At 47.6% G+C, this 24,457-nt stretch overlaps 1 protein-coding gene across 1 annotated transcript in view; it reads left to right on the plus strand.

The window, feature by feature from the left end:
- Positions 1 to 24,457, plus strand: part of nav3 (neuron navigator 3) — a 396,979-nt gene that overhangs the window by 146,165 nt on the left and 226,357 nt on the right. The window contains exon 7 of the mRNA XM_078221087.1: positions 20,908 to 21,943. Coding sequence (XP_078077213.1) covers positions 20,908 to 21,943 — 1,036 coding nt within the window. The remainder of the gene's footprint in view (positions 1 to 20,907; positions 21,944 to 24,457) is intronic.

The following is a 24,457-nucleotide window of genomic DNA, read 5'->3' on the forward strand; positions in this document are numbered from 1 at the left end:
ACCCACACAGACACGGGGAGAACGTGCAAACTCCAGTCACCGAAGGCCGGAATTGAATCCGGATCCCTGGCACTACGAGGCAGCAGTGCTAACCACTGTGCCACCCTAAAATGTTAAAAGTTATTATTAAATAAGTTATAGCACGGAACTTGGATATGATCAATGTAAACAGGCAGAGTCAACATGGTTTTGTGAAAATGGAATCATGTTTAACCAATTTAATGGACTTCTTTGGTGGAGTCACATGTGCTGTGGATAAAGGGGAACCAGTGGATGTACTGTACTTAGATTTCCAGAAGGCATTTGATAAGGTGCCACATCAAAGATTGGTGCAGAAAATAAAAGCTTATTTTATAATGGGTAAAATATTGGCATGGATTGAAGATTGGCTAACTAACAGGAAACAGAGTAGGTGTAAGTGGGTCTTTTCCTGGTTGGCAGGATGTAAAGAGTGGTGTGGCACAGAGATCAGTGTGGGGACCTCAACTTGACAATTCATATAAATTACTTTCCATGGTTGCCAAATTTGCTGATGATAGGTAGGAAAGTAAATTGTGAAGGTGACATAAGGATGCTACAAGGGGACATTGATTGGTTAAGTGAGTGGGAAAAGATCTTGCAAATGAAGATTAAAATGGGAAAATGTGAAGCTTCTTATTTCAATGGTGAGAGATTGCCGATATCTGAAATGCAGAGGGATCTGGGTGTCCCAGTGCATGAATCACAAAAGGCTAGTATGCAGGTACAGCAAGTCATTAGGAAAGTGAATAGAATGGTATTGTTTATTGCTGAATGGCCTATCCCTGCTCCTTGTTCGTATGTTTGTTGTCCCATCACTTTCTCAAGAGCAATTCGGCGATGGACATTAAATGCTGGTCTAGCCAGTGACATTCACATCCAGTGCCTCCCATCCATTGACTCTGTCTACACTTCCCACTGCCTCGGCAAAGCAGCCAGCATAATTAAGGACCCCACGCACCCTGGACATTCTCTCTTCCACCTCCTTCCGTCGGGAAAAAGATACAAAAGTTTGAGGTCACGTCCCAACCGACTCGAGAACAGCTTCTTCCCTGCTGCCATCAGACTTTTGAATGGACACTAAGACTTTGAATGGATCTTGCATTAAGTTGATCTTTCTCTACACCCTAGCTATGACTGTAACACCACATTCTGCACTCTCTTGTTTCCTTCTCTATGAACGGTATGCTTTGTCTGTATAGTGCGCAAGAAACAATACTTGTCACTGTATGTTAACACACGTGACAATATAAATCAAATCCCATCCCGAGGAGAATGCAGATAAGAAATGGCGGTCGATGGGGGGTGAGGCTGGCTTTGTTGATCAAATAACTGCCACTTTGTGAGTATGATGTGAGAAAATGTGGATTTGTCCACTTTGGCAGAGAATAAAAATGCAGCACATTGCCTAAATGGAAAAAGATTGCAGAACTGGAAGGTGCAAAGAGACCTGGGTGTCTCGGCACATGTATCACTAAAAGTTAATAAAAGTTAGCAAGGCAAATGGAATGTTGGCCTTTGTTGAAAGAGGAATGGAATATAAAAGTGGTGAAGTTTTATTGCAGATATACAGGGTGTTGGTGAGACCACATCTGGCGCAGTGTGTACAGTTTTATTTTCCTTCTTGAACAAAGGATGTAATTGCATTCAAAGCAGTTCAGAGGAGGTTCATTCAACTGATTCCTGGGATCCGGAGATTACCTGATGCGGGGGATAGATCTGCTTCCATTGGACTTTCGAAGAATGAGAGGTGATCTTATTTAAACACATAGGATCCTGAGGGGACTGCACATGGTGGATGCTGGAAGGATGGCCAGGATTCTCTGGCCGTTCACGCCCCACCACCAATGCCAATGAGAACAGAGGATCTGGCGCTCAGCCAAATCTCTGCTCACTGCAGCGGGACCGGACAATCCCAACCACGGCAAGACCGGAGAATCCCAGCCGCAAGCGAGACTGGAGAATCCCAGCCCCGGGTGAGACAGGAGAATCCCAGCCGCGGGCGAGGGGAGGGAGTCCCAGCCGCGAGGCAATATCGGAGAATCCCAGCCGCGGGGCGAGGTCGGAGAATCCCAGCCGCGGGGCGAGGTCGGAGAATCCCAGCCGTGGGCAAGAGAAGTGGGGGGGGGCGGAAGAGAGGGGAGGGGGGGGGAGGGGAGGGGAGGGGAGTCCCAGCCACGGGGCGAGGTCGGAGAATCCCAGCCGTGGGCAAGGGTGGGGGGGAATCCCAGCCCCGGACGAGGTCGGAGAATCCCAGCTGTGGACAATGTCGGAGAATTTCAGCCGCGAGGCGAGGTGGGAAAATTCTGGCCCAGACTTCTAATCAGTTTTAAGGTGAAGAGAGAGGACAAGAAGTTAAGCGAAAGAATTTCAAAGAATTTTAAGGTCTAGAAGCTGAAAGCACAGCCAGTGTTGGGGCAAGTGAATCGGGATGCGTAAAAGAGGGCAGAATTCGAGAATTCGGCAAGTACAAAGATTCCAGAGGGCTGTTGGGTTGAAGGAGGTAATTTAAGAGATCAGATTTCTAATGAATCTCGTTCACAGGGTTTAGCTGCTGAGATTGTGAATTGAGTCCAGTCCAGCTCCATTCATTATTTTATTTTCCTTTGCGTCTGGCTCTTGGGTAAAATGCTGAAGGTTTGATTCAGGTTTGACCTCCTGGTAAACTGCCGGGAATCTGTTCAAACCAGGAAGGGAGGTTTATCAAACATCGCCAGCCCTGGCCACAGCTGTGTGGAAAACAGCCAGAGTATCCAAATGATGATCCCATGGCGGGTATTTCAAAGAGAACATTTTTGCAGCTTCATATTTGTTTTTTGAAGTCGACAGTCTAATCGGGAAACAATTCTCAAAGTGGTCACAGGGATTTTATGGTTTGTTTGGTTTTTGAACCTTCATATTTAACACCCAATAGCAAGTGGATCCTCTTCAAATGGAAAATGAATCAAAATTGCAGGTTTACCACAGAAAGATTAATCTGAAGTTGAAATTCAAAGAGCCATTCGGCCCATCGTTCCGATGCCAGCTCTTTTCAAAGAATGATCCAAACTGACTTTATAATCCTGAAATTCTTTTCAAATATTTATCTAATTCCCTTTGGAAAGTTATTATTGAGTCTGTTTCTCTGCCCTTTCAGGCAGCACCTTCCAGATCACAACAACTCGTTGTGTGAAATATGTTTTCCTCATATTTCCCTATCGGTGGCACAGTGGTTGGCACTGCTGCCTCACAGCGCCAGGGACCTGGGTTCGATTCCTGGCTTGGGTCACTGTCTGTGTGGAGTTCTCCCCGTGTCTGTGTGGGTTTCCTTCGGGTGCTCTGGTTTCCTCCCACATTCTGAAAGACGTGCTGGTTAGGGTGCATTGACCTGAACAGGCGCTGGAGTGTGGCGACTAGGGGAATTTCACAGTAACTTCATTGCAGTGTTAATGTAAGTCTTACTTGTGACTAATAAATAAACTTTAAACTTTAACTTTAGGATATTGGTAGTGAGGGAGCAATGCCATTGAGTGTCAAAGGTCAATGGTTAGATTCTCTCTTGGTGGAGATGGTCATTGTCTGGCACTGTGAGTACCACTTGTCAGCCCAAGCCTGGATATTGTCCAGATCTTGCTGCATTTGAACATGGACTGCTTCAGTATCTGAGGAGTGGCGAATGGTGCTGAACATTGTGCAATCATCAGCGAAAATCCCCATTTCTGACCTTATGATGGAAGGAAGGTCATTGATGAGGCAGTTGAAGATGGTTGCACCCTGGACACTGACCCTGAGGGACTCCTGCAGTGATGTCCTGGAGCTGAGATGATTGACCTCCAACCACCACAACCATCTTCCTTTGTGCCGGGAATGACTCCAACCAGTGGAGAGTTTTCCCCCTGATTCTCATTGACTTCAGTTTCTCCAGGGCTCCTTGATGCCACACTCGGTCGAATGCTGCCTTGATGTCAAGGGCTGTCACTCTCACCTCACGTCTGGAGTTCAGCTCTTTTGTTCAGGTTTGAACCAAGGCTGTAATGAGGTCAGGAGCTGAGTGACCCTGGCAGAACCCAAACTGGGCGTCACTGAGCAGGTTATTGCTGAGCAGGTGCTGCTTGATAGCGCTGTCGATGACCCCTTCCATCACTTTACTGATGATCGAGAGTAGACTGATTGGGTGGTAATTGGCCGGGTTGGATTTGTCCTGTTTATTGTGTAGAGAGCATACCTGGGCAATTTTTCACTTGGCTGGGTAATCCCAGTGTGGTAACTGGACTGAAACAGCTTGGCTAGGGACGCGGTAAGTTCTGGAGATTGTGCTGGGGTACAATTCCGCTGCTGTTTGATCGTAAATCTGATCTGTAAATAGTGTCCTATTTAGCACAGTGATAGTGATAGTGCCACACAACACGATGGAGGTTATCCCCAAAGTGAAGAAGGGACTTTATCTCCACAAGGACAGTGTGCTGGTCACTCCTACTGATACTGTCATAGATGAGGATGAGGTCAAGTTTTTTTTAACAAGCTCAAGTTTATTTATTAGTGTCACAAGTAAGGCTTACATTAACTCTGCGATGAAGTTACTGTGAAAATCCCCTAGTCGTCACACTCTGGCGTCTGTTCGGGTACACTGAGTGAGAGTTTAGCATGGTCAATGCACCTAACCAGCACGTCCTTCAGACCATGGGAGGAAACCGGAGCACCCGGAGGAAACCCACGCAGACATGGGGAGAACTCCACACAGACAGTGACCGAGCTGGGAATCGAACCCGGGTCCCTGGTGTTGTGCTAACGACGCTAACCACTGTGCCACCGTGCCACGATGATGCTGCACAGCATTGCTGGGGCACATTGCAAAACTCCATCAGAGCGATCGAGGCACCTGAGTGTTTGGAATGCAGATGGCCTGCTCGATGATGCTCCTCATGGCAACGTGCCTGTGCTTGTAGATACATTCTATCTCTGCTTGTGCGCTCCAATAGGGGGCCATTAATCAGCTTCCTAACGGGTGGCTTGTCCCCTGAAAGCCAGCCACAGGTAGGAGACCAAATCTATAGGGAAATTAATGAGCCCCCCACACCCCCTTCCCTCCCCCCAACGCCCTCCCAGTGAACTGCTCTGCAGGAGACCAGGGGAGTTCTCCATGGTGAATGTTTATTAACATCACTGAGAAAAGCAGATGACCTAATGTGTCTGATTTCTGACTAATAAATAAACTTTAACTTTGTAATCAGATCCTACTGTGTGTCGTTAAAGTGTCTTCACGGTTACTGTGGGTTAAAAATGTCTCTGTCAGGAATAAACATTGCAACTGATGCACCCGGTTTTACGTGGGGCAAAAGTCAGAGTGCAGTGTCTCCTGGGGATGTTAAGTCAGGTCCTTCTCCCCCTCCCACTCTTCCAGCCCAAGCTTCCAGCTGAAGCCTGTTGCAGATTTGGGGAAAGAGTTTGTATTGAGTGATAAGTGTCTATCCCACTGTTTCCTGGCCATCCATTTGTCTTTGGGAAGTCTGCTGAGAGAGGCATTATGCAGCATTTTAGGATAACTCAGACACGTATCCACCTCTGTGACATCCTGACTTTATCCCGTCTCTGTCCAAATGCTGCTGAAACCCCCATTTTGTTACCTCTTCACTCGACAATGACAACACACTCCCAGCTGGCCTCTCCTATTTTACCCTCTGTAAGCTCAAACTCATCCAAAGCTCTGCTGCTTGTAGCTGAACTAAGTCTCGTTCATCCCCCCTCCCCCATGCGCTCACTGATCCCCATCCACATGGAGTGGGGCTAACTTACTGGACAAGCAGGAAACTGTTCAACCTCCAACGCCTCCAGGCCAGAACCAAGACCACCCCAACCTCTGTCACTGAGCTGCAGTATGCAGACGCGCCTGTGTGTGCGCGCACTCCGAGGCCACGCTCCAAACCATCATCGATGCATTCACCGACGCGTGTGAGAGAATTGGCCTCAGAATAAACATCCTGGAAACAAAGGTTCTTTCCCAGTCCGCTCCAGCCACACAAAACTGTCCCCTGACCACCAGGATCCACGGTGAGCCCCTGGACAACGTGGATCATTTCCCAATCCCTGGGAGCCTCCTCTCGGAGTGCGCAGACACTGACGATGAAATCCAGCATCGACTCCAATCCGCCGGTGCAGTCTTCGATCACCCGAGGAAGAGAGCACTCGAAGACCGAGACCTCAAATCCAAGCTCATGGTCCACAGAGCAGCCGGGGTCCCCGCCCTCCTGTATGCATCAGAAACATGGACAATGTACAGCAGAAACCTCAAACCCCTGGAGAGATATCACCAACATTGCCTCCAAAATCCTGCAAACCCACTGGTGCATAGGTGTACCAATGTGAGTGTCCTCTCCCAGACCGATAGCCCCAGTATCGGGGCACTGGTCAACTCGACCAGCTGCAATGGGCAGGTTGCATTGTCCACGTGCCCAACATGAGACTCCCAAAACAAGTGCCTCACTCTGAGCTCCGCAGGGGCAAGCAATCACTAGGAGGACAGAGAAACCTTACAGGATCCTCTGAAACCTCCCTAAATAAATGCAACATCCCCATCGACACGTGGGAATCGTTTGCCTTAGAACTCACAAACTGGAGAAGAAGCGTCTGCGAAGGCGCCGATCAGCTCGAGCGTCACGGGGTGGAGCACGCGGAGGCCAAGCAGCAGAAAGAGAACTCAGAATCCAGAGTGACCCACCCACCCCCCTCATCAAACACCCCCTGTGGCAGTGTCTGCGGCTCCAGCATTGGACTACTCACCACCGCAGAACCCACCTCCCCGGAGTGGAAGCAAGTCACCCTCACCCTCCATGGCCCCTCCCCTTCCCTATGTCAGAAATTTCTGCCAAACCCACAACCCTCTGAGATCTCCTCACTACTTCAATTCTGGCCTTTGGCACAACCCCGATTTTAATCACTGCGCCATTGGTGGCTGCACTTCTGGCTGCCTGCACCTCAGGCTCTGGTAATCCCTCCTCAGATCTCTCTGCCTCTCTCTGCCCCTCTCTCTGCCTCTCTCCCCCTGTCTCTCTCTCTCTGCCTCTCTTTCTTTCTCTCTGTCTGTCTCTCTCTGTCTTTCTCTCATTGTCTCTCTCTCTCTCTCTCACTGTCTCTCTCGCTCTCTCTCTGCCTTTCTCCGTCTGCCTCTTACTCTCCGTGTCTCTCTGTATCTGTCTCTCTCTCTGCCTCTCTCTCTGTCTCTCTCTCACCGTCTCTCTCTCTCTGTCTCTGTCCCTCTGCCTCTCTCTCTCCGTCTCTCTGAATCTTTCTATCTCCCTCTCTCTCTCGGCCTCTCCCTCTCTCTCTCTGCCTCTCTCTCTGTCTCTCTCTCTCTTTGCCTCTCTCTCTCTCTGTCTCTCTCTCTCTCTGTCTCTTTCTCTGTCTCTCTCTGTCTCTCCCTCTCTCTCTGCCTCTCTCTCTGTCTCTCTCTCCCTCTCTCTCTGCCTCTCTCTCAGCTCCATTTAGATATTTTTAATAACCTGCCTCTTTGACCAAGCTTTTGGTATACTTCAATGCCAGGAGCATCCGGAATAAGGTGGGTGAACGTGCAGCATGGGTTGGTACCTGGGACTTCGATGTTGTGGCCATCTCGGAGACACGGATAGAGCAGGGACAGGAATGGTTGTTGCAGGTTCCGGGGTTTAGATGTTTCAGTAAGAGCAGGGAAGGTGGTAAAAGAGGTGGAGGTGTGGCATTGTTAGTCAAGGACAGTATTATGGTGGCAGAAAGGACATTTGATGAGGACTCGTCTACTGAGGTAGTACGGGCTGAGGTTAGAAGCAGGAAAGGAGAGGTCACCCTGTTGGGAGTTTTCTATAGGCCTCCGAAAAGTTCAAGAGATGTAGAGGAAAGGAATCCAAAGATGATTCTGGATAGGAGCGAAAGTAACAGGGTAGTTGTTATGGGGGACTTTAACGTTGCAAATATTGACTAGAAAAGCTATAGTTCGAGTACTTTAGAGGGGTCAGTTTTTGTCCAATGTGTGCAGGAGGGTTTCCTGACACAGTATGTAGATAGGCCAACAAGCGGCGAGGCCACATTGGATTTGGTACTGGGTAATGAACCAGACCAGGTGTTAGATTTGGAGGTAGGGGAGCACTTTGGTGATAGTGACCACAATTCGGTTACGTTTACTTTAGCAATGGAAAGGAATAGGTATATACCGAAGGGCAAGAGTTATAGCTGGGGGAAAGGAAATTATGATGTGATTAGGCGAGATTTAGGATGCATAGGTTGGGGAAAGAAACTGCAGGGGATGGGCACAATTGAAATGTGGAGCTTGTTCAAGGAACAGTTTTGGTCACCTTGTTACAGGAAGGATGTAAATAAGATTGAAAGAGTGCAGAGAAGGTTCACAAGGATGTTGCCGGGACTTGAGAAGCTGAGTTACAGAGAGAGATTGAATAGGTTGGGACTTTATTCCCTGGAGCGTAGAAGATTGAGGGGAGATTTGATAGAGGTGTATAAGATTTTGATGGGTATAGATAGAGTGAATGCAAGCAGGCTTTTTCCGCTGAGGCTAGGGGAGAAAAAAACCAGAGGGCATGGGTTAAGGGTGAAAGGAGAAAAGTTTAAAGGGAATATTAGGGGGGGCTTCTTCATTCAGAGAGTGGTGGGAGTGTGGAATGAGCTGCCGGATAAAGTGGTAAATGCGGGGTCACTTTTAACATTTAAGAAAAACTTGGACGGGTTCATGGATGAGAGGGGTGTGGAGGGATATGGTCCAAGTGCAGGTCAGTGGGACTAGGCATAAAATGGTTCGGCACAGACAAGAAGGGCCAAAAGGCCTGTTTCTGAGCTGTAATTTTCTATGGTTCTAACAGCTACTGGGTGTCCTTGATAAGTATGTACCTGTCAGGCAGGGAGGAAGTGGTCGAGTGAGGGAACTGTGGTTTACTATAGAAGTTGAATCTCTTGTGAAGAGGAAGAAGGAGACTTATGTAAAGATGAGACGTGAAGGCTCAGTTAGAGCGCTTGAGAGTTACAAGTTAGCCAGGAAGGACCTAAAGAGAGAGTTAAGAAGAGCCAGGAGGGGACATGAGAAGTCTTTGGCAGGTAGGATCAAGGAAAACCCTAAAGCTTTCTATAGGTATGTCAGGAATAAAAGAATGACAAGGGTAAGATTACGGCCAGTCACAGTAGTGGGAAGTTGTGCGTGGAGTCTGAAGAGATAGGAGAGGCGCTAAATGAATATTTTTTGTCAGTATTCACGCAGGAAAAAGACAATGTTGTCGAGGAGAATACTGAGATACAGGCTATTGGACTAGACAGGATTGAGGTTAATAAGGAGGAGGTGTTAGCAATTCTGGAAAGTGTGAAAATAGATCAGTCCCTGGGCCGGATGGGATTTATCCCAGGATTCCCTGGGAGGCTAGGGAGGAGATTGCAGAGCCTTTGGCTTTGATCTTTAGGTCGTCATTGTCTACAGGAATAGTGCCAGAAGACTGGAGGATAGCAAATGTTGTCCCCTTGTTCAAGAAGGGAAGTAGAGACAACCCTGGTAATTATAGACCGGTGAGCCTACTTCTGTTGTGGGCAAAGTTTTGGCAAGGATTATAAGAGATAGGATTTATAATCATCTAGAAAGGAATAATTTGATTAGGGATAGTCAGCACGGTTTTGTGAAGGGTAGGTTGTGCCTCACAAACCTTATTGAGTTCTTTGAGAAGGTGACCAAAGAGGTGGATGAGGGTAAAGCAGTTGATGTGGTGTATATGGATTTCAGTAAAGCGTTTGAAAAGGTTCCCCATGGTAAGCTATTGCAGAAGATACAGAGGCATGGGATTGAGGGTGATTTAGCGGTTTGGATCAGGAATTGGCTAGCTGTAAGAAAACAGAGGGTGGTGGTTGATGGGAAATGTTCATCCTGGAGTTCAGTTCCTAGTGGTGTACCACAAGGATCTATTTTGGGGCCCCTGCTGTTTGTCATTCTTATAAATGACCTGGATGAGGGCGTGGAAGGATGGGTTAGTAAATTTGTGGATGACACTAAAGTCGGTGGAGTTGTGGACAGTGCGGAAGGTTGTTGCAGGTTACAGAGGGACATAGATAAGCTGCAGAGCTGGGCTGAGAGGTGGCAAATGGAGTTCAATGCGGAAAAGAGTGGGGTGATTCACTTTGGAAGGAGTAGCAGGATTACAGAGTACTGGGCTAATGGTAAGATACTTGGTAGTGTGGATGAACAGAGGGATCTGGGTGTCCATGTGCATAGATCCCTGAAAGTTGGCACCCAGGTTGATAGGGTTGTTGAGAAGGCATACGGTGTGTTAGCTTTTATTGGTAGAGAGATTGAGTTTCGGAGACATAGAACATAGAACATTACAGCGCAGTACAGGCCCTTTGGCCCTCGATGTTGCGCCGACCAGTGAAACCAATCTAAAGCCCCTCTAATCTACACTATTCCAATATCATCCATATGTTTATCCAATAACCACTTGAACGCTCTCAACGTTGACGAGTCCACCACTGCTGCAGGCAGGGCATTCCACACCCTTACTACTCTCTGAGTAAAGAACCTACCTCTAACATCTGTCCTATATCTCTCACCCCTCAATTTAAAGCTATGTCCCCTCGTGCTAGCCAACACCATCCGAGGAAAAAGGCTCTCACTATCCATTATCCACAGGAGGTCATGTTGCAGCTGTACAAAACTCAGGTGCGGCCGCACTTGGAGTATTGCGCACAGTTCTGGTCACCGCATTATAGGAAGGATGTGGAAGCATTGGAAAGGGTGCAGAGGAGATTTACCAGGATGTTGCCTGGTATGGTGGGAAGGTCTTATGAGGAAAGGCTGAGGGACTTGAGGTTGTTTTCGTTAGAGAGAAGAAGGTCAAGAGGTGACTTAATAGAGGCATACAAGATGATCAGAGGATTAGATCGGGTGGATAGTGAGAGCCTTTTTCCTCGGATGGTGATAGCGAGCACGAGGGGACATAGCTTTAAATTGAGGGGTGATAGATGTAGGACAGATGTCAGAGGTAGGTTCTTCACTCAGAGTAGTAAGGGCGTGGAATGCCCTGCCTGCAGCAGTAGTGGACTCGCCAACATGAAGGGCATTTAAATGGTCATTGGGTAAACTTATGGATGATATTGGAATAGTGTAGGTTAGATGGGCTTTAGATTGGTTTCACAGGTCGGCGCAACATCGAGGGCCGAAGGGCCTGTATTGCACTGTAATGTTCTATGTTCTATGGTCACCTGCCTTAATATCTGTCAGTGCTATCAAACACAGTGTAACTGTGGCTCAGTGTTACACTGTGTTTGATAGCAGACAGATCTTATCTTTTCAACAGGTGAAGTAGATGGGAATCTGGAAAGTTTGCATCGCTGAAAGATATTAAAAATTCTGGGTTTTGTGGATTTTATTCAGTTTGAATTGATTATAAGCATTAGGGAGTCCGTTTGTTTTTATAAACACGTTTAATCTAAAGCACAGCAGTGCCTGAGCATTGATGTGGAGTGAGATTCAGCCCCTCCATTCCTGTGCAGTTACTGTCGTGTTTAACAGATTTCTGGGATGTATTGGATAGATCAGAGTTCCATTGCTAATTCATTGACTATTCCAGGACGCAGTGAAGCTTGCGGCTAAATAATGTGACCTCCTCAGTTTTTTTTAATGGAATGATATTGTGAAGTGTAGAATGATTGGTGGGATGATACTGGGAGGCTTCATGACAAATGATTAGATGAAGCTGCACTTCAGCACACTGGGGGTTGGTGATTTTCTGCTTGGATGATTCTGCCATTGTCCATTATTCGTCATAAAGGTAAAGAGAGTTGCTCTTGCATTCCACACTAGCTCCATGAACATCGCAAGGTGCCAGCACACCACAATGTGGAGAACACATCAGATTCCATCTGGTTGCTGTTTCACGGAGGGTGTTGCTTGTTCCAGGGAGGGCCCCATTGGGATAGAGGAGGGGCTGGGAGTTGGCTACAGTTTATGTCCTTAACTTTAATCTATTTTAGTTTTTGTAACAACAGCAACTTGTACTTGTATCCACAGTAACATCTGCTGCAGATGAAGGGGAACCTGTAGATGTACTGTACTTTGATTTCCAGAAGGTATTTAATAAGATGTCACATTGAAGAAAATAAAAGCTCACAGTGCAGGGGGTAACATATTAGCATGGGTAGAAGATCAGAACATTGGTCAGAACATTGAATACAGGAGTGGGAACGTCTTGTTGAAGTTGTACAAGACATTGGTAAGGCCGCACTTGGAATACTGTGTACAGTTCTGGTCACCCTATTATAGAAAGGATATTATTAAACTAGAAAGGGTGCAGAAAAGATTTACTAGGACGCTACCGGGACTTGATGGTTTGAGTTATAAGGAGAGGCCGAATAGACTGGAACTTTTTTCTCTGGAGCTTAGGAGGCTGAGGGGTGATCTTTTGAGGTCAATAAAATAGAGGGGCACAGATCAGTTAGATTGTCAACATCTTTTCCCAAAGGTAGGGGAGTCTAAAACTAGAGGACATAGGTTTAAGGTGAGAGGGGAGAGATACAAAAGTGTCCAGAGGGCCAATTTTTTCACACAGAGGGGGGTGAGTGTCTGGAACAAGCTGCCAGAGGTAGTAGTAGAGGTGGGTACAATTTTGTCTTTTAAAAAGCATTTAGACAGTTACATGGGTAAGATGGGTATAGAGGGATATGGACCAAATGTGGGCAATTGGGACTAGCCTAGTGGTAAAAAAAAGGGCAGCATGGACAAGTTGGGCCGAAGGACCTGTTTCCATGCTGTAAACCTTTATGACTTTATAAGATTGGCTGGCTCGATAAACATATGCATAAATAGGTCCTCTCCTGCATGGGTCTGTGCTGGGGCCTCAACCTTTTCCAATTCATATCAGTGAATCAGGTGAGGGGAGCGAAGGCACCATGGCTAAATTTTCAGCTAACACAAAGTTAGGTCAGAAAGTATGTTGTGAAGAAGGCATGGGATGGGATTTCGTGTTGAAACCGGAAAATCCCGCCCGAGGTCAACGGACCTTTCCATGGTCCGTCCTTCGCTCACTCCGATTCCCGCGGCAGGCGGACTGGAAAATTACAGCCATGGAGTTTGCAGATGGATAGAGACAGGTTGAGTGTTTGGGCAACAACGTGGCAGATAAGACCATAAGACTATAAGACATAGGAGCAGAATTAGGCCACTCGGCCCATCGCGTCTGCTCCGCCATTCAATCATGGCTGATGGAGTATAATGTGAGAAACTGTGAAACTGCTCACCTTGTCAGGAAGAATAAAAAAGCAGAGTATTACTTAAACAGAGAATGACTGCAGAATTCCGAGCTGTAGAAAGATCTAGGTGTTGTGAGACATGAGTAACAAAAGGTTAGCATGCAGGTGCAGCAAATAATTAAGAAGGCTAATAGAATATTATTAAACTAGAAAGAGCGCAGAAAAAATTTAGTAGGATGCTACCGGGACTTGATGGTTTGAGTTATAAGGAGAGGCTGGATAGACTGGGACGTTTTTCTCTGGAGCGTGGGAGGCTGAGGGGTGATCTTATAGAGGTCTATAAAATAGTGAGGGGCACAGATCAGCTAGATAGTCAATATCTTTTCCCAAAGGTAGGGGGGTCTAAAACTAGAGGGCATAGGTTTAAGGTGAGAGGGGAAAGATACAAAAGTGTCCAGAGGGGCAATTTCTTCACTCAGAGAATGGTGAGTGTCTGGAACAAGCTGCTAGAGGTAGTAGTAGAGGCGGGTACAATTTTGTCTTTTAAAAAGCATTTAGATAGTTACATGGGTAAGATGGGTATAGAGGGATGTGGGCCAAATATGGGCAATTGGGACTAGCTTAGGTGTTTAAAAAAAGGGTGGCATGGACAAGTTGGGCCGAAGGGCCTGTTTCCATGCTGTAAACCTCTATGACTCTAATGCTATCCTTTCTTACGAGAGGAATTGAACATAAAAGTATGGATCTTAGTGAGGGTTTGATGGGCTGAATGGACTCCTGCTCTGTAGCGATTCTTTACAGTTGATTTTATGGAGCATCCTAAAGGAAGAGAGGTAGAGAAGTGAGTAGTATGGGATGGGAATTCTAGAGGTCAATGATTGAGTTAAAAAAAGTTAGGGCTGGACAGGGGACCAGAATGGGGAATACTTTTCATTCTGAAATTGCGAACGAACCTGTTGTTCTGTCAGCATTTCCTGATTCTGTTTCCTGGAAGGTTATTTGCAATGTGACAATTTCATTATCTCTTTGAAACCCTTGCTGAGATGAAATTTCATTGGGTGAAATTCATCAAGGTTAAATCTAATAACAACCTATCAGTAAAGTGACATTTCTGGAGCCTTCCCAGATTTTCGTTAATGTTGTTTCGCTCTTGATAAGGTTAATCTAAGTTAATTGACAATAGTTTTCTTTGAAAATCTGGAGTTGACCTTATCATAGCTTCATTCTGATATTCCTCTTTGATGTTCTTGAACACTTTGGTAAATCATTTATCAGCTGCCTTGGGCAAATCAAAATTCTATCAGTGTCCACAATCCTCTCACCAGCAACTATTGCCTTTCTTCTCAAATCATTCTATCAGTGCGGTCGTTATTGACTCATTCTCTGTTCTTTTTCATTCATTCAAGCGTTCCCCAGGGTCCTGTTATCTCTTTTCTTCAATGGTGACCATCATCCAACCCCGCCCACTCCACATTTGTCAAATTTCTTCCAATCCCTTGCTATTCACAATCACCAATCAGCTTGTCGCACAATGGAAACAGCACTGAAATTGACCCTATGTTTCTCAATGGAGTCCAGAAATTGCCCTTCAAATGCATTTAGGGGAAGCTTGTGTTTAATGATAGTGAACTAGTAGAATCATGGGGCAGGATTTTCCAGCCCCGCTCACCCCAAAACTGGAAAATCTTTGCATGTTTCCGTTCAGCCCATCTTTGTGTTTGTGCTTCACAGTTGAGGCCCCATCAGTTTGCTTGAGTAGATGCAAAAGATCCCATGTGGCAGTCTTGACCCATGTGGCAGTCTTGACCCATGTGGCAGTCTTGACCCATGTGGCAGTCTTGAAGGAGAGCAGGGGAATTCTCCCCAGTGTCCTGCTCAATATTTACCCCTCAACCAGTTTCACCAAATTCAATTATCTGGTCATTATCACATTGCTCTTTGTCCTGTTTAATTGGCGGCTGCATTCCAACAGTGACTGGATTTCAAAAGTACTTAAATAATTGCAAAGAGCTTTGAGATGTCCAGTCTTAATGAAGAGTGCGAAATAAATGCAAGAATTTCTTCTTCTTTAACCCTATCGTGAAGCCTCCTATTTCTTGCTGCATCGTGTCAGTACACAGGAAGGACCAACATCTATTGCCCAACTTCAAAAGTATTTGATTGGCTGTAAAATATTTTTGCAACATCCTTAGTTGTAAAAGGTGCTATAGAAATGCAAATCCTTTTTTATTGGTTGCTTTTCTCTGTTTTAATAATTCTACAGTACTTCTTCTTTCACTGAATTTTCCTCTTCAGTCCTTTCTAAGCCCCCGCTAAACTGGGCTCCTGTATATTCTTGTCCCCCGCTTTCTACATGCCATTATTTTGCAATCTCATTGACAGCAGCAGAACCAGAAATTCCCACCACTGGCTAATGGCTGGCACAGTGGTTAGCACTGCTGCCTCACAGCGCCAGGGACCCGGGTTTGAATCCCGGCTTGGGTCACTGTCTGTGTGGAGTTTGCACGTTCTCCCTGTTCTGTGTAGTTTTCCTCTGGGTGCTCCGGATTCCTCCCACAGTCCATAGATGTGTATGTTAGCTGGATTGGCCATGCTAAATTCTCCCTTAATGTCACAAGATGTGTAGGTTAGAGGGATTAGCGGGGTAAATATGTGGGGGTGGGGGAATAGGCTGGGGTGGGGGGCAGTGGGCCTGGGTGAGATGCTCTGTCAGAGAGTTGGTGCAGACTCAATGGGCCGAATGGCCTCCTCCTGCACTGTAGGGATTCTATGGTGCGAAATACGCCGTGGGTGAGGGGACATGAATGACTCGAACATCAGAACAACCTGTTGTGGAATAATGTCCTTTCTCCAAGTTTTAATATCCAAATAGTAGATTCTGAAAGGGCCCCTGTACTCTGCACACGGCAGTAAGCTGACTCAGTTGCAGTTTGTGTTTCCAATGTGAATGATCTGTGTAAATAACAGATTGGAATAAGGTTTAAAGCCAGGACTGTGAAGTCGGAGGAAGTGTTTCTAATGATTCACTGATGGTTCACCAGTCATCACACTTCATCAAGATGTTGACCAATCAGTGGAACCATCAGGAAGTGGTGAGTTCTGTAATGTTATTTTTGTGGTGTTTCATTGCGGTTACGTTCTGTCCACATGGAGAGAGAGATTGGAATGTGGGAGCACTTTCTGCCTCATTCCAGATGGTGTTTCCTGCCTATTATCCTGTCCTTTGTTGCAGTCTTGATGAAATGGTTCGGCTCATTATGAGAATTAGCAAGCAATGTTCAAAGGCTCAGTGAGTCTTACTCCCAGAAACTGGTTTCCACAGGCCAGGTGGTCAGTAACCCGAGTTCAGGCCATTGGCACGGAAACTGGCAGTGGGACTTTTTTCTGGACATTGTGAAGTGGATGAGATGTGGAAGCAGATTCAGTTGTGACTTTTTAATGGGTATTCACTCAAAAAAGCAACATTTGCAGGGAATGGAATGGGACGAATTGGATATCTCTTTCAAAGTACTAGCACGGGCAAGATAAGCTGAATGGCCTCCTTACAGATGAATAAACAAACATGCGCATTAAAGGCAGGAGTAGGCCATTCGGCCCCTCGTGCCTGCTCCACCATTCAATAACATTATGGCTGATCTGAACGTGGCCTCAATTCCACATTGCCCCTGCTCCCAATAACCTTTGATCTCTTCTGTTAGTCAGTAAGTTCCTTCTGAGCTGCATGAGTCTGTAGTCCAGTGACACAAAGAAAGTAACTTGAATTATTTTTCATATCAAAGTGAGGGAGCTCCTTAAAGATAAGCACCAGAACAGGAGGAGGCCTTTCAGCCTCTCGAGGCTGGCCCACCATTCAACTCAATCTTGGCTAATCTGACTCTTAATTCCATATAGCCACCTTGGTTTAGAACATAGAACATAGAACATAGAACAGTACAGCACAGAACAGGCCCTTCGGCCCACGATGTTGTGCCGACCTTCATCTGAAACCAAGATCAAGCTATCCCACTCCCTACCATCCTGGTGTGCTCCATGTGCCTATCCAATAACCGCTTAAATGTTCCTAAAGTGTCCTACTCCACTAGCACTGCAGGCAGTCCATTCCACACCCCAACCACTCTCTGCGTGAAGAACCTACCTCTGATATCCTTCCTATATCTCCCACCATGAACCCTATAGTTATGCCCCCTCGTAATAGCTCCATCCACCCGAGGAAATAGTCTTTGAACGTTCACTCTATCTATCCCCTTCATCATTTTATAAACCTCTATTAAGTCTCCCCTCAATCTCCTCCGCTCCAGAGAGAACAGCCCAGCTCCCTCAACCTTTCCTCATAAGACCGACACTCCAAACCAGGCAGCATCCTGGTAAATCTCCTCTGCACTCTTTCCAGCGCTTCCACATCCTTCTTATAGTGAGGTGACCAGAACTGCACGCAATATTCCAAATGCGGTCTCACCAAGGTCCTGTACAGTTGCAGCATAACCCCACGGCTCTTAAACTCCAACCCCCTGTTAATAAAAGCTAACACACTATATGCCTTCTTCACAGCTCTATCCACTTGAGTGGCAACCTTTAGAGATCTGTGGATATGGACCCCAAGATCTCTCCGTTCCTCCACAGTCTTCAGAACCCTACCTTTGACCCTGTAATCCACATTTAAATTAGTCCTACCAAAATGAATCACCTCACATTTATCAGGGTTAAACTCCATTTGCCATTTTTCAGCCCAGCTTTGCATCCTATCTATGTCTCTTTGCAGCCTACAACACCCCTCCACCTCATCCACTACTCCACCAATCTTGGTGTCATCAGCAAATTTACTGATCCACCCTTCGGCCCCCTCCTCTAAGTCATTAATAAAAATCACAAAGAGCAGAGGACCAAGCACCGATCCCTGCGGCACTCCGCTAGCAACCTGCCCCCAGTCCGAAAATTTTCCATCCACCACCACCCTCTGTCTTCGATCAGACAGCCAGTTACCTATCCAATCGGCCAACTTTCCCTCTATCCCACACCTCCTTACTTTCATCATAAGCCGACCATGGGGGACCTTATCAAACGCCTTACTAAAATCCATGTATATGACATCAACCGCCCTACCTTCATCAACACACCTAGTTACCTCCTCAAAAAATTCTATCAAATTTGTGAGGCACGATTTGCCCTTCACAAATCCGTACTGACTATCCCGGATTAATCCGCATCTTTCTAAATGGTCGTAAATCCCATCCCTAAGGACCTTTTCCATCAATTTACCAACCACCGAAGTCAGACTAACCGGTCTATAATTACCAGGGTCATTTCTATTCCCTTTCTTAAACAGAGGAACAACATTTGCCACTCTCCAGTCCTCTGGCACCATCCCCGTGGACAGCGAGGACCCAAAGATCAAAGCCAAAGGCTCTGCAATCTCATCCCTCGCCTCCCAAAGAATCCTAGGATACATTTCATCAGGCCCAGGGGACTTATCGACCTTCAGTTTATTCAAAACTGCCAATACATCCTCCCTCCGAACATCTATTTCCTCCAGCCTATTAGCCTGTAACACCTTCTCTTCCTGAAAAACATGGCCCCTCTCCTTGGTGAACACTGAAGAAAAGTATTCATTCATCACCTCGCCTATCTCTACTGATTCCATACACAAGTTCCCACCACTGTCCTTGACCGGCCCTAACCTCACCCTGGTCATTCTTTTATTCCTCACATAAGAGTAAAAAGCCTTGGGGTTTTCCTTGATCCGACCCGCCAAGGACTTCTCATGTCCCCTCCTAGCTCTCCTCAGCCCCTTTTTCAGCTCGTTCCTTGCTAACTTGTAACCCTCAGTCGAGCCATCTGAACCTTGTTTCCTCATCCCTACATAAGCTTCCCTCTTCCTTTTCACAAGACATTCCACCTCTTTTGTGAACCACGGTTCCCTCACTCGGCCATTTCCTCCCTGCCTGACAGGGACATACCTATCAAGGACACCCAGTATTTGTTCCTTGAAAAAGTTCCACTTTTCATCAGTGCCTTTCCCTGACAGTTTCTGTTCCCATCTTATGCCCCCTAATTCTTGCCTAATCGCATCATAATTACCTCTCCCCCAATTGTAAGCCTTGCCCTGCCGTCCGGCCCTATCCCTCTCCATTGCAATAACAAAAGACACCGAATTGTGGTCACTATCTCCAAAGTTCTCTCCCACAACCAAATCTAACACTTGGCCCGGTTCATTTCCTAGTACCAAATCCAATGTGGCCTCACCCCTTGTCGGCCTATCCACATATTGTGTCAGGAAACCCTCCTGCACACACTGCACAAAAAGTGCCCCATCCAAACTATTTGACCTACAAAGGTTCCAATCAATATTTGGTTTCATATCCCCCGGTAATTCGCAAGAATCCTGGACATGGTGTCAAATACTGAGGGAGTGCCACACTGTCAGCGGGTCAGCACTGAGGGAGTTCCGCACTGTCAGAGGGTCAGTGCTGAGGGAGTTCCACACTGTCAGAGGGTCAGTGCTGAGGGAGTTCCACACTGTCAGAGGGTCAGTGCTGAGGGAGTTCCACACTGTCAGAAGGTCAGTGCTGAGGGAGTGCCGCACTGTCAGAGGGTCAGTACTGAGGGAGTGCCGCACTGTCAGAGGGTCAGTACTGAGGGAGTTCCGCACTGTCAGAGGGTCAGTGCTGAGGGAGTTCCGCACTGTCAGAGGGTCAGTACTGAGGGAGTTCCGCACTGTCAGAGGGCCAGTGCTGAGGGAGTGCCGCACTGTCAGAGGGTCAGTACTGAGGGAGTTCCGCACTGTCAGAGGGTCAGTGCTGAGGGAGTGCCGCACTGTCAGAGGGTCAGTATTGAGGGAGTGCTGCACTGTCAGAGGGTCAGTACTGAGGGAGTTCCGCACTGTCAGAGGGTCAGTGCTGAGGGAGTTCCGCACTGTCAGAGGGTCAGTGCTGAGGGAGTTCCGCACTGTCAGAGGGTCAGTACTGAGGGAGTTCCGCACTGTCAGAGGGTCAGTGCTGAGGGAGTTCCGCACTGTCAGAGGGTCAGTACTGAGGGAGTTCCGCACTGTCAGAGGGCCAGTGCTGAGGGAGTGCCGCACTGTCAGAGGGTCAGTACTGAGGGAGTTCCGCACTGTCAGAGGGTCAGTGCTGAGGGAGTGCCGCACTGTCAGAGGGTCAGTACTGAGGGAGTGCCGCACTGTCAGAGGGTCAGTACTGAGGGAGTGCTGACTGTCAGAGGGTCAGTACTGAGGGAGTGCCGCACTGTCAGAGATGCTGCCTTTCAGATGAGACATTAAATGGACATCCTGTCTATCCTCTCCGGTCACTGTAAAAGATCCCATGGTTCTATTTCCAGAACAGCGGAGGGTGGGGCGGATGCAGGGGAGTTCTCCCAGAATCCTGGGTCTGATGTCCATCACTTAATATTACAGAAACGTTATCATGTAAAAAATTACAAGATTATCCGGATCATTTTGCTGTTTATGGGATCTTGCTGTGCTCAAATTGGCAGCCATGTTTCCTACATTACAATGTGACTACACTTCACAAAGATTGAATTGGCTATGGAGTGTTTTGGAATGTCTTGATGTCATGAAAGATGCTATATAAATGCAAGTCTTTGGTATTCTGGTTAGATAACAGTTGGCTGAGTCGGCTGTGACTATTTTCAATGTGCCTGTTTTGGGTTGGGTTTCATTTCTGACGGTTGGTGGATGTTTCTTCTTTGTTTCAGAGTCATCCAAGAATCCCCCCGTCCCTGGCGGCATGAATGCGAACGTGTCATTGGCTACCAGCGCTGGACAACCGCAGGTGTCATCCATCCCTCCCCCGGGTGCCGGCAAACCCTGGCGCAGCAAGTCGATGAACGTCAAGCACGCTGCCACCTCATCCATGCTAAGCGTGAAACAGCCAAGTCCCGTCACCTCCCCCACTGCCTCCACCGACCGGCTTCGACCCCCCCTGCCTGAGGTCACCAAACCCCCTTCCAATGGGCAGAGGTCGATGCTGGAAAAGTTCAAACTGATCAACAACCGGATATCCTCCAGACCCCCCTTCTCAGCGAGCTCAGGACCTGCGGAGAGTGGGAGGGATGAGGGCCCGCTCCCCGAGGGTGGGGAGGCAGACGGCGGAGGTGGGGGTTCCACAGGCAGCAGTCCAAAAACACAGTCAAAGGGAACGCCCCAGAGGATAGGGGGGAAAACCACCAGCAATAAAAAGGCTTCACCGCACACGAAGGAGAAAGAAGAGAAGGAAAAGGAAAAGGGTAAAGGATTAAAAAGCTGCAAAGAAGAGAAAGTGAGTGACGCGCCCAGGAAGAGCTCAAAGATTGCCAGCTTAATCCCAAAAGGAGGCAAACCAGCCGGAGTCAAGAAGGAGAGTTCAATCCCTGCTTCCAGTGGGATACCCAAACCCGGGTCCAAGGTCCCAACCGGAAAGTCGACCTCAGTGCCTGGGCCTGTGGCGATGAAAGAGGCAGAGAAAGGCAGGACAGCAAAGGCAGGCCCAGGCCATGCGTCCCAGAAATCCCAGGTGGATGGCAAAGCTTCCAGCTCCAGTAGCATCACTTCCTCAGAGGGCAGGGCTGCCAGTGTGCCCTCCTCACCCCCACCCTCCTCAAACACAGCCACGCTCTCCGCTCCCATGGTCATTGCCGGTGGCCTTGCGCCAGGAAACAGCAGCACCAATGGCAACGTGATGGTCCACCTCCCCCAGCCACAGCAACAGTACAGCCACCCCAACACCGCCACTGTCGCCCCCTTCATGTATAAGTAAGTACTGCAATATCTTTCTCCAATTACAGAGTATTTCATAGAACATAGAAAGCCACAGCACAAACAGGCCCTTCGGCCCACAAGTTGCGCCGATCACATCCCCACCTCTAGGCCTATCTATAGCCCTCAATCCCATTAAATCCCATGTACTCATCCAGAAGTCTCTTAAAAGACCCCAACGAGTTTGCCTCCACCACCACCGACGTCAGCCGATTCCACTCACCCACCACCCTCTGAGTGAAAAACTTACCCCTGACATCTCCTCTGTACCTACCCCCCAGCACCTTAAACCTGTGTCCTCTCGTAGCAACCATTTCAGCCCTTGGAAATAGCCTCTGAGAGTCTACCCTATCCAGACCTCTCAACATCTTGTAAACCTCTATCAGGTCACCTCTCATCCTTCGTCTCTCCAGGGAGAAGAGACCAAGCTCCCTCAACCTATCCTCATAAGGCATGCCCCCCAATCCAGGCAACATCCTTGTAAATCTCCTCTGCACCCTTTCAATGGCTTCAACATCTTTCCTGTAATGAGGTGACCAGAACTGCGCGCAGTACTCCAAGTGGGGTCTAACCAGGGTCCTATAAAGCTGCAGCATTATCTCCCGACTCCTAAACTCAATCCCTCGATTAATGAAGGCCAGTACGCCGTACGCCTTCTTGACCGCATCCTCCACCTGCGAGGCCGATTTAAGAGTCCTATGGACCCGGACCCCAAGGTCCTTCTGATCCTCTACACTGCTAAGAATGGTACCCTTCATATTATACTGCTGCTTCATCCCATTGGATCTGCCAAAATGGATCACTACACACTTATCCGGGTTGAAGTCCATCTGCCACTTCTCCGCCCAGTCTTGCATTCTATCTATGTCTCGCTGCAACTTCTGACATCCCTCCAAACTATCCACAACACCACCTACCTTGGTGTCGTCAGCAAACTTACCAACCCATCCCTCCACTTCCTCATCCAGGTCATTTATGAAAATGACAAACAGCAAGGGTCCCAGAACAGATCCCTGGGGCACTCCACTGGTCACTGACCTCCATGCAGAGAAAGACCCCTCCACAGCCACTCTCTGCCTTCTGCAGGCAAGCCAGTTCTGGATCCACAAGGCAACAGCCCCTTGGATCCCATGCCCTCTCACTTTCTCAAGAAGTCTTGCATGGGGGACCTTATCGAACGCCTTGCTGAAGTCCATATAGACCACATCCACCGCTCTTCCTTCGTCAATGTGTTTGGTCACATTTTCAAAGAACTCAACCAGGCTCGTAAGGCACGACCTGCCCTTGACAAAGCCGTGCTGACTACTTTTGATCATACTAAACTTCTCTAGATGATCATAAATCCTGTCTCTCAGGATCCTCTCCATCAACTTACCAACCACTGAGGTTAGACTCACCGGTCGGTAATTTCCCGGGCTGTCCCTGTTCCCTTTCTTGAATATAGGGACCACATCTACAATCCTCCAATCCTCCGGAACCTCTCCCGTCTCCATCGACGATGCAAAGATCATCGCCAAAGGCTCCGCAATCTCCTCCCTCGCCTCCCACAGTAACCTGGGGTACATCCCATCCGGTCCCGGCGACTTACCAACCTTGATGCCATTCAATAGTTCCAACACATCCTCTTTCTTTATGTCCACATGCTCGATCCTTTCTGTCCACCGCAAACCAGCAGTACAACCACCCAGATCCCTTTCCACCGTGAATACCGAGGTAAAGTATTCATTAAGCAGCTCCGCCATTTCTAACGGTTCCGCACAAACTTTTCCCCCTTCACCTTTTAAGGGTCCTATGCCTTCACATCTCATCCTTTTACTCTTGACATATTTGTAGAAAGCCTTGGGATTCTCCTTAATCTTACCCGCCAAGGCCTTCTCATGACCCCTTCTCGCTCTCCTAATTTCCTTCTTAAGCTCCTTCCTACATCCCGTATACTCCTCTAAATCCTTAACACCTCCTAGCTCTTTGAACCTTCTGTACGCCTCTCTTTTCTTATTCACCAGGTTCATCACAACCTTCGTGCACCACGGTTCCCGTACCCTACCAACACCCCCCTGTCTCATCGGAACGTTGTCATGCAGAGCTCCAGACAAACATTCCTTGAAAATCCTCCACTTTCCTTCGGTACTTTTCCCCAAGAATGCCTCCTTCCAATTTACCCGTCTAATTTCCTCCCTGATGACACTGTATTTCCCTTTACTCCAGAGAAACACTTTCCTAGCCTGCCTGATCCTATCTCTTTCCAATGCTATCGTGAAGGAGATAGAATTATGATCGCTATCCCCAAGATGCTCACCCACTGAGAGATCCTCCACCTGTCCAGGTTCATTAGCCAGCACCAGATCAAGTACAGCCTCTCCTCTAGTAGGCTTATCCACATACTGTGTCAGGAAACTCTCCTGGACACACCTAACAACCTCCTCTCCATCCAAACCCCTCGCCCTAGGGATATTCCAATCTATGTTTGGGAAATTAAAATCTCCCATCACGACAACTCTGTTATTCCTACAT

Source organism: Mustelus asterias, chromosome 9 (assembly GCF_964213995.1).
Source record: "Mustelus asterias chromosome 9, sMusAst1.hap1.1, whole genome shotgun sequence".
In the NCBI taxonomy this organism is placed as follows: Eukaryota; Metazoa; Chordata; class Chondrichthyes; order Carcharhiniformes; family Triakidae; genus Mustelus; species Mustelus asterias.